Source organism: Besnoitia besnoiti, chromosome I (genome assembly GCF_002563875.1).
Source record: "Besnoitia besnoiti strain Bb-Ger1 chromosome I, whole genome shotgun sequence".
NCBI lineage: Eukaryota > Apicomplexa > Conoidasida > Eucoccidiorida > Sarcocystidae > Besnoitia > Besnoitia besnoiti.
Window position 1 is genome coordinate 3,875,360 of NC_042356.1, and position 10,643 is coordinate 3,886,002.

Sequence of the window (10,643 nt, forward strand, 5' to 3'; positions counted from 1 at the left end):
ACCACAACAATTCTTTTCGAACGTACATCGAACCCCTGCCTCTGCGTGACACAGCCGAGGGACCTCGAGCAGCTAGATTCAGGTGCTAGAAAAGACATACACACCAACGGCGCAGGGCAAAGCGCGATCTCACGCAGGAATAAAGTTGCAAGGGTTCACCACCGCATGCAGAAGTGTGCTATGACAGGTGTCTCTTCGGAATTCGATGCCGAGCGTGACTATGCACCATTTTCCATCTCCTCGAAATGGGCTGATGTCCAATGGAGTCGCAGGCTCTATCCGGCCCTAGGGGTAGACACAAGATGGCGGCCGACCCACCCTGTCTTCGGTGTCGGAACTCCGCCAGAGAATCTCTGGTGCTGTTTCCTTCCTCCTCACGCCCCCGCCATTGCGCGTCAGTCGTCTCCGAAAGGACTACTGCCCGTCCCGCTCACGACAATTACTGCTTGCCAGCGCTGTCGCCATGGAGGCGGCACTCAGGGCTGTACTGAGCCATCAAAGCTCCAAGGCGGTCCACGAGTTTCGCAGTTCCGATCATAAGCGGAATGCGCTGGTGCAGCTCCGTGGGCTGGATGTCCAAGATGCGGTCGAAGCCGTCCGTCGCCTTCCCTCCGGCTTGCTCCGCCAGGAACGCCATCGGGTTGGCCTCGTACAACAGGCGCAGCTTGCCCTTCTTGTCTGCAAGCAAAAAAGTCACCGCACAGTGCAAAAACATGACAGAACGCGGGGCGAGCACAGGCGGACTGTATGCACTTCCACCCTGTTCGTGGACACCGCCTCCAGAGCAGCTCACGCTACTCTACAGTGCGAGAGAGACAGGCTCTCGAGGAGTCAAACCAATTTAGACGTGTGGAAATCAAGACGATGACTGGAGAGACCAACTGCGGGAGCGTACACCCTCTCTGCACATAAATATTGCAGCTCGGCCCCAAATCCTGCCGGAGACTCGACTCTTGTCGCTGCGCCGACAGGCCCACGCGCTTACCTTTCTTGGTGGGGGGATACATGTAGATTCCTCCCTGAAGCAGGTTGCGGTGGAAGTCCGAGACCAGACTGCCAATGTATCGCAGCGAGAAGGGGCCATTCTGGAAGGTAGAAACGCAGCCAACAAACCAACACACAATCATGAGAGGAGACAGAGCGCGAACCATTGCGGCTGCGGGGGCGCGACCCGCTGCACTCGCGTGGTTCACCGCCGATGGCAGCCACAACCCCTGATCTGCGTGTGGACATTCTGGCTTAGTACAACGCACACTTAACACCACTGAAATGCGCAAAAATACTTCGGACCTGGAGGGCACCTGCATCACGAAACCAACTTGTCACCTGGGGGTTCCCCCGAGGGAGCTTCGTGGCGTACCTTATCGTCATGGCACTCCTCGAGAAATTTCTTCACGCCCTCCGGGAAGGCCTTGTAGTTTCCCTCGTTCACGCTGTAGATGCGTGCTTTCTCCTGCGAGCAAACACACGCAAACAGCCCCGAAACCTGAAATATAGTTGGCTGGAGACGCTCCTCCCACGAGCGCGCCGCAGAAAGGCGACCGAACGCCACCACCAAACCCGTTCAACGGACGGCGTCCTTCCTCAAGAGCCGGATGCAGAGAGATCGCTCCCTCGCCCTGCTGTACCGCCGCCGGAACCCGCTCACCGGCACCACCCGCCCTCGGAACTCGCACGAGCTTCACACGGGCTTCCTTGAGGAACTGGGCTGCGCGAACGCCACAACACAGATCTCCGACAGTGCCCATCCCCCCCCGTTCTCCCCCGTACAGCGCAGCAGTCCACGCCACCAGTGAATCTGCGAGTACGTCGGGCGTGCGACACAGATACCTGAACCCTCCGCCTTCATCACGCCAGGTAAGTCGCTCACCGGGAATCGCATGCCTTTGTGGGAAAGGAAGAAAGTGCCCAGAGAGGGGTCGAGCGTGAATCCATTGACTCCGTCACCAGTGGTGATGACCTACACATGCCACACACCAGACGCATCTCACTCGAAGCGGCGGTCGTGCGAACGGAGAACCCTCCAGGGTCTCGCAGCTGCTCCTCTTTGCGCGGTCTGCCTTCCCCTTGGACAGAAAAAACCGCAAACAGTCGCCCACCCAGCCTGTCCTGCAGAGAGCGAACTCGCGGTTGCCATACTCCCCTCGCAGCTGCGACTCCGTTACGCAGACACAGCCCTCCCGGGAGGGCCTCTGCCCCAGCTCGTGGATTCGGACTTACAAGCATCGTGGAAGATCCGTAGAGAACGTAGCCGGCCGCGATTTGCGCGTGGCCGGGCTGCAGGAAGTCGCGCAGCTCGGGGGCGAGCCCAGAGGAGACACGCGCTGGTAGATGGAGAAGATGGTTCCTACAGAGACGTTGACGTCGATGTTGGAGGATCCTGGGGCGCCACAGGCGAAACAAACCGCAAGGACAGCGCCGAGAGAGAGCTCCAGACGCGGAAACCAACTACCGCCACAGCTGCGACTGAGATCTGCGACAGGCCCCGCGTTGAAGGCGCACCTCGAGGCCGTCGCCTGCCGATCACAGCGGCCGCCGCATATCGAACACCCTGCAGCTACGTCTGTGATGCAGCACCGCCAGTTGACGCATGCCCCCTTCCCCCCAACCCGCCCCCCCCCCCCCCCCTCCCGTTTTGCCAGGGCCACGCGAATACACAAAAAAAGCAAGTGTCTGCGGCTCACCATCCAGGGGATCCATGAGCATGACGAAATGAGCATCCTTGTTGACCTCAATGAAGTCGTCGTCCTCCTCGGTGCAGATACCGCACACGACTTCACGGTTAACCAGAGCCTGCAGAGAGCAGACGTGCCCACTCAACACAGTTAGAAAACGAACTGGTTCGCTGCTGTCAGAATCGGCGGCCGCCCCCCAACGCTATGCTGCGACAAGACTACGTGCATTCAGTCGACTGTACGGCACCGGCGACAACGTCCTCGAAACCTGGGCGCCGGCGTCTCGTCACTGAAGCCTCAACGGAAGGGTATACATCTGCATCACGGAGCTTGTTCTTGTCACACGCGTCCTGCTCTGCACAAACAGATGAGGCTTGCCTCACTGTCACAGCCCTAGACCGGAGAATCACGTAGAGTGAACAACGGAGACCGACATTGAACGCACACAGCGCTTCTGTACCTGGATGAACTTCTGGTTTGCGAAAACGTCCAGCTTCTGCTGTTCCTCTCCCTGCACATTCTGGTTACCCGCTGCGCCGAGGATGTCCGCAAGTCCGGCCTTGTTGATTTCGCGGTTCACGACCTTGGCAGCCAACTTGATGGAGGTCAAGAGCCTGCAGACCACATGCACGAGGACAGGGATACAGAGAGGTTGCCCTGAGGTAGACCGCGGCACACAGATGACGCTTTTCACTGCCGGCAACAAAAGATCAGTCCTCAAAGGCAGAATGACTGGGACTGCAACTCCAACCACAGCGGCCGCCTTGTCCACACACAGCCCCGGGGCCTCCCCGAGCTTGGGACTCCGCCCCAGCCCCCCCCCCCCCCCCCCCCCCCCGCCTCCTGCCCCGGCCCCTCCGCAGCAAAACAGCTCTCGCCGGCAGGGATGCCTTTGACTCCGAGATCGACACAAAAGATAGGAACACACCGTGGGAAGCGCTCGAAGCAGCAGAGAGACCGCACACTGCCGTCGTCCAGAAAAAGTCGAAGCGACCCTCGGAGGGACTGGACGCAGGGAGGCAAAGCAGAACGGCGCCCCGCGAACCGCAGTTTTAAATACGCAGGTGCCGCTCTTTGGAAGGACTTGATCTTCCTTGATACAGTGCGTCGTCCCCCAAGCCGTCGAGACCTCCGAAGCCTGGCGCCTGGTCCAGAAGACGGCCTCCAGCCCCTGGCGTCACAGCACCGTAGTCTCGACGGCTGCCCGCGGACGCCGAGACACCCCCAGACGGCAAGGAAAAAAGCCCGAGAAGTTGGAAGCCGGACGCATACCTGTTCATTTCCGACTCTTGTCCTGTGTTGCGGAGTTTATCCTTGTTGGCAATGATGAACTCTCCGAGTTCGGGAATCGGCTGGCTTGCTGTCGCCATGGTGAAAATGACAGAGGAGCTTGTGGTACTAGTGCGAGGGGAGGCACAGCGGCGAAAAACACTTTTTCTCGTTGTAGGACAAGAAGTTGCGAAGTTTGTTGTGGTGTGTACCGAGAGCAGCGCAGCAGATAGACGGAGACAGGCCTGATGCCGTCGATGGAGGGTTTTCCGGTGAGCAAGCATGCATGCTCCGAAGTGCGGCGCACGACAAGTGCGGGATTTTTGCACATTGCCCTGCTTCCGCAGCTTGGGTGGCGGTGCAGACGCGACTCCCGGGCAGCCTCTTCACCGCGCGGGGTTACTTACGATATCTCCTGCCAAGCAACGCGATTATGCGGTGAAGGGGAGGAGGACAGAGCATGGGAATCCAGCGACGCGGAGGAATGACGAAAACACGGAGAGTAGAGGCCAAACAGAGGTATCCCCGTGAAGCATCAACTCTAGACGCAGCGGAGGGAGCGCACGCGAATTGAAAAACTACAAGCCTCAATGCCATTGGAGAAATATTATACATGGCACTCAGCCGTACGGCTGCTTTTCTACAGCATATGTAGAGGCATATAACCATATTGGCGCAAGTCTGATTCTCAGATGAAGCTGCCAGTCAACGGGAACCCGCCCTCGACATTGGCGTTCGCCAAAGTTCTCCCGCCGATAAACACAAGCAGCTGAAAGCCGCAGACAGAACTTGTAGGCAAGTAAGTCACGAACTGTAGATAGTTTGATCCTGGTGTAAGCTATCCCTGCCCTGTTTTCACCCAGCCAACTTCCCGTTACCACACTTCTTCTGGCGCTACAGGCTTCGTTCTGCGGGGAGGGAAAACCGCAGGCTCGGACGCAGGAAGCCGCGAATGCAAATTTGAATCAGCGAGCTTAAAAGACGACTCCGCAGACGCGCAATCCTGTATACTATTATGTTGTCGGCGAATCGTCTGCGGGTCAGTGTAGGTCGGCAAGCTGCTGTCCCCCAGTGCATGGTCTAGCGAGCTACGGGGCAGACATGAGGGCGCTGCAATGCCAAACGGCCATTCCAGTCCGAGTCGTAGGGGCCGAACGAGGGGAAGGGCAAGACAGATCTCCTACGTGCTGAGCCTGCTGCCTGGACAATGCGGAGCTAAGACGCACTAACAAACTGTATTTGAGTCCATCGTTTCCCCCGAGCCGTTACCCAACAGCCTCCACCGTCACCGCGTAGCCCCTCCCTGCGTGCCCGTAGCTGTATCTCGAGAGACCACACCGCGTCGTGGTGCCTGTTCCTCAGCTTCCATGAAACGGAGAGGATGCCGGGGTGACGGCCGCACGGTGTGAATACTAATGGAGAGTCTACACTGTGTCTAGACCGTCGGCCCGGGAGGCGCAGTTCGAAATCACAGCCGATGATGTACTTGACTAGCATTGAACCTTTTCCGGCGGGGTGCAGCATGCCCAGTGTGTGTTACTGTTCCCTTCCCTCTCTTTTTGAAGCATTCCGGACAATGACACACGCGCACACACGAGTCTGCCCTGGACCAGCTAGTCGTCTGACGGGTGGACTTCTGTTAACTACACGGGCTACGCACAAGATCCGCTATGAATATTTCATCCTTCCGAGAATCCGTCTTGCTACGACCCGCAATCTCAGACAGCCCTTCCCTGCTTGCTCTTGAACTCGAGAAGCAACTCTTAGCTTCCGGACTGGCGTCGCCTCCACCACAATGACACCTCCGGTCTTCTCAGGTAGGGGCGTCTACGGGTTTGATGGTGCGCTCCTGTTCCGTAGGGGGGAGTTCCCAGCCACGCTACCCTCGGACCCGTCAGTGGATGCCCCGGTTGTAGCCACTGCCAACAGGCTTTTTGCAAATCATTCAGTGCACAGGCGGCCCCAGCGCGCACAAAGTGCCCGCACGTGCAGATGAAAAGGGAGCGATACATGCATGCACAACCCGTGAGAGCCATGCCTCGCAGGTTCATGCCAAGGCAAGACTTTTCACTCCCCTTGCCGGAAACCCATGGACCCCGCCAAGGGCGAAGGCAGCACAGCTCGTGGAGGGGGGGAGGAGGATGGAGGATGGGAAGCGGCGGCGGCGTCGGAGGCCTCCGGGTCGGGCTGGCCGTCACGTTCCTGCTAACGATGGCGAGGGCGCAGAACGTGTTCGCGAGGCTGGCCGTAATGTACCACTCCTCTTATCAGCTGCTTTCGTTGACGTTGTAGCCGCAGGGAAGCATGTGATATCATCGCGGCCTCTGCCCTGCTGTGCCGTCGTCCGCGGTTCCTGCCGCGGACGACGGCACCACTCTGGTGCTGCACTGAACTGCATGCGGGCGTGTCCCGCGCGGCTTGGGCGCCAGCAGACAAAACACCGCAGGCGTTCTGGGTGAAGAGGAGACTGCCCTCGCAAGAGAAGCAAGCGCCGAAACCCCTACGAATCACATGTGAAGCATGTTGCCATTGTTTGCGAAAAGCAAAGTCCACGCAATTTCGTTCACCTTGGAAAATTCCTATATTCGCGCTTTATTGCCCCTGCACTGAGGCGTCCCGCGGGAAGCATGGGTGGGACGCCGCTGTGGCGCTCGAGTAGATGCGCCTGTGGCATTTCTGTCGTGTCCACCTCGGCAAACGTGCCTGGTGTCGCGTTTCACGAGACCGATTCGACAATAGAGAGGAGAAGGCGCCCGTACCCCTCGAATGACTGACACACCTATTTTAGAGGGTGGAGACGAAAAGCAAGGCCCGCCGGCAATCACCCTGCGGCCACGGGTGAGGACGGCTCCGCCGTGGGCCCCTGTTCCCCGAGCGAGACTGTGCGGCCAAGTCGGGAGTTCTCTCCGAAAATTCGTGTCGGTTTGTGATCCTGAAAGGCTTTACCAGGTTTCGCCTCAACGCCAGTTGTGCCCTTTGGTCCAGGGGCTAAGCCCCACGGTCCATGGGGACGTTACGCAGTCCCTAACGCTGCCTCGGGGGCTACCGGGCCGAAAAGGATGAATCGAGGGTTTTTTTGTCACGCTTTCCTCTGTCCCTGCTTCTCACGTGTTCCTGTGTGCAACGCACTTCTGCGTCGTAGAAGCCGTGCACGCGGCGAAGGGGCGGCGAATCGTTCAGTGCGGCTTACGCGAACCGCGGGCCGTCCTCTGCGGCGCGCTGTGCCAGCTCCAGTGCGAGGATACGGATTAGACGGCAATCTCTGGAAGATCCGGGCACGTCGTGCATAATTTCGCCCTCTCGCAAGCCTCCGCGCGGGCATTGTGTTCTGTGTGGTCGTCGAGAGCTGCTCAGATCGCACCTCGTCGCCTGACTAACGTTTGTGGCAACGGCCCCACGCGACGGCGGCACCTACCTTCCGGAGTGACGCACATATCCGAATCAGTCTGTATCACTCGTCGGTCGCGAAGTGACGGCTCAGCGTTAATTCTCTCTCCCCAACGCATCCGAGAGACTTCCGGGTCCGCCATGCTATTTTTTCTTGTCCAGGAGCACCAGCCGCGCATCTCGCCGACATCGACCTGACGGACAGACTGGGGTTCAAGCCGTGTCTCGCGCGAACTGTTCGGCACCCGGCAATTGACGCCGCCGCGGCCTCAACTGTACGCGTTTGCAGCGGCCCGCAATACGTCGGGGAGAATCCACCGGGAGCACGGCTGCCATGCGCCCTGGGCGGGAGACCAGTTCCCGGACGAAACAAGGCAACTGAATCTTGTGGCGGCCTTGCTGCTTCGAGGATTGGCGCCGCCATCCTCTCTACGTGTATTCTCTCCGTCGTAATCGCTCGACGTGTTCGCGCGAAACATGTTTGAGTCGTCTCACGGTTGTCGTGCCATGGACGTGGCGGACCATGTGTCTTCCCTCCCCGCTCGCGCGACCGCGTCGGGCGAGAAGGGCGTTTCCCAGGGCACACAGTCGGATCCGGCGAGCCCGGCCGAGCCTGCTGCCAAGCGTGGCCTGAGCCTGAGGTATGCGTCGCTCAAGAAGGCGCTGCTCGCAGCGGCGACAATGTTCGCAGCGGCGCCGAAGACAGTGTCGGATTTCCAGTTGTTTGCCGCTACAGATCCGTGGCTAGCCCATTTGAAGACGCCGTCGCCCTCCTGTTTGAGCCCCGCGGGCGCAGACTTCAGGAAGGCACACAATGATGAGGTCCCTCTGCATCTCCTCCAGGGCGGGCGTGCTGCGTGGCCGGAAATGGTGTCGCTTTGGCCCGAGGCGGAAGGCGTGAAAGCGGAGTGCAGCGCGCCCTCTTGTTACGGCGGCGGCGACTCCCGCCAGGAGGCAGACGCGGCTTACGATCCCCTGGGAGGAACTCCCCGGGGCGGGCCCTTTGCCCAGCTCCGAGCGGCTCTCGCAGATCACTTTCTTCGTCTGATTCCACGTGTTCCCGGGCTCCCGACGGTCCTCGGTGCTGCCGCGGCGCCAGGAAAGAGGCTGTCGTCACGCCGTCGAGAGTCCTTTTACGACGATGACTACTCGTGGGATTCAGAGTCCGTTGACAGGAGCTACGGGATGCTGGGCGCAGACTACAGCAGCGAGAACAGCGACGAGAGGGAGACAGACACCTCGACGCTGTCAGAGAGCGAGGGGTCGCCGCCGGTTGGCGGGCCGCGAGGCAGCGCGGCTCGCTCTGCGGCTGGCGCACTGCTGCACGGAGAGTGGAGTGCAGAGTCCAACAGCAGCGATTCTTCCTACCAGGGAGACGTGGCGGCGGTACACGTGCCGCCGCCGCTGATCTTTCCCGCGCAGGACCGTGTGCCGTCGTCGCAGCGGCGGGGGATCTTAGCAGAACCACCTTCGCCAAGCGACAGCGTGGAGGGCGCCCGGAGTGCGCGCCGGCCCAGCTTCGCGGGACGGGAGTCGAACACAACGGGCTCCGACGCAGGCTTCGATATGGGCCGGCGCGACGGCGACAGCGGTGAATCAGGGCCTCGTGGGAGAAAGACAGCAGTAGAGAAGAACTCGAGAGGGAGTCTTCGCACTTCCTGGCTGGTCGACGACCCAGCAGCAGTTGTGTCGCCCGCTGCTCCGGGCCCCCCGGAAGACCCTTCTGATCTGCTCTCCACGCCAATCTCGAAACTGGTCGATTTGCTGAACTTCAAAGAACAGAAGGTGGAGACCGCTGACAACTCGTTCGCTGGGGGGTGGAGCGGCAGCGCCGAAGGAGGGAGGCAGCGCATCTCGCGGATTCGGTCGCTCCTGGAGTCCACCGACCAAGAAGAAGACTCGCGGACGCACAAAGAGCGAGAGCGGTACCTGGGCCCAAAGCGTCACTGCTTTCTGGCTCCGGACTACGACTTCTTTTTGAGCATGGATCCAGTCGAGCCTTCGCCGGACGTGGTGGCGAATATCGTGGGCGCGTTCTCCGACGACACAGTCGAAGAGGAGGTCGAGCTCGCCCGGCCAGGGCTGCAGAGAAAACTACGCGAGGTCCTTGGCGTGGGACGGAACCAACTGCTCACGCTGGAGCTGCTGGAGGGACCGGTGCACGCGGAGAGCCCGGGCGGCGCGCTCCGGGCTTCGGTTGAAGACAGCACCCGTGCCAGGCCGAGTCAGCTTCATCTCCCCGACGGCCGCAGGCGCATCAAGCTGATGGGCGTGCTTGGGGCCGGCGCCCAGGCGGTCGTCCTCGCGGGCGAGGAGGAGACAACTTACGCGCACGGCGGCAGCGGCGCCAAGGCCGGCGGGGGTGTTCCCGGGAGCGGATCAATGTCTCCAGTCGCCTTCAAACTCTTCTACACGCGACGAAAGTTCCACAGCTACAGCAGGGCGCATCGGGAAGCAGTTCACATGTTTGCGCAAGAGAACGGGCTCAGGAGCTGGGTGCCGCGGCACATCCCAACGTCAGCGCTCTACGAACGCGGCCTCGTGACGCCCGTTTACGCGGGCAGTCTAGAAGGTCATTCTCCTGTGCTGTTCAGCACACGCAAATGGGTTGTCCTGAATTTCCTCGCAGCTCTCCCTCCGCAGCTTGGAGACATGCAGGGGCTGGACTTCGGACGCCTTTCGGCGAACGCGCGGGTCTACATAGTGTTGAGACTGATTCAGACTGTGGCGGGCCTTCATGCCCTGCGCGTGCTTCATCTCGATATCAAACCAGACAACGTCCTGGTTGGTCGCGATGGCCGCGTCTTCCTCGCGGACTTTGGCTACGCGAGGCAGGGGCTGGCGTGCCCGGAGCCGATGGCCGTTGGCGGCACCGATGCGTACATGGCTCCCGAATGGGCGCGAAGACTGCTGGACCCGAACGCGTGGATGGTTCAGCACGACACACTCCGAGACGCCTGGGCGGTTGCAGTGACCTGTTACACGGCGTGGTGCGGCGGAAATTTTCCCTACGGCCTGGAGCGCATCATCGACGAAAACCTCTCCAAGAGGGACGCCTTCAAATTCATCGCTGCTCTGGAAGAGACGAGGCCCCAGCTGTCCATGCAGGGCTGTCTTCCTGATGAAGCGCACCCCTTCGCGAGGGAAATCAACAGAGTTCTCCACGCGATGCTTCGCATTGACCCAAGTGAACGCGTGACGCCTATGCAGATTGTCAAGACTTCATCCTTGTTCGTGGGCAGGGCAGCGGCCAGCCACGGCCCTGCGGGTCCCGAAGCGGCGCGGCGCGGGAGCCCCCACGAGACGCACTGA

General features: G+C 60.4%; 2 protein-coding genes across 2 annotated transcripts; one reads left to right on the top strand and one right to left on the bottom strand.

Annotated features, from left to right (window-relative positions):
- Positions 1 to 439: 439 nt before the first annotated feature.
- Positions 440 to 4,045, bottom strand: BESB_005680 (fructose-bisphospatase II; the record flags this gene model as incomplete). Its single annotated transcript, XM_029359323.1, has 8 exons — positions 440 to 678; positions 986 to 1,085; positions 1,361 to 1,453; positions 1,871 to 1,960; positions 2,221 to 2,324; positions 2,685 to 2,793; positions 3,136 to 3,289; positions 3,948 to 4,045. 8 exons carry the CDS (start codon positions 4,043 to 4,045, stop codon positions 440 to 442), a joined length of 987 nt encoding a protein of 328 aa, XP_029222236.1.
- Positions 4,046 to 7,838: 3,793 nt separating this feature from the next.
- Positions 7,839 to 10,643, top strand: BESB_005690 (uncharacterized protein; the record flags this gene model as incomplete). The annotated part of the gene is made up of 1 exon (XM_029359324.1): positions 7,839 to 10,643. One exon carries the CDS (start codon positions 7,839 to 7,841, stop codon positions 10,641 to 10,643), a length of 2,805 nt encoding a protein of 934 aa, XP_029222237.1.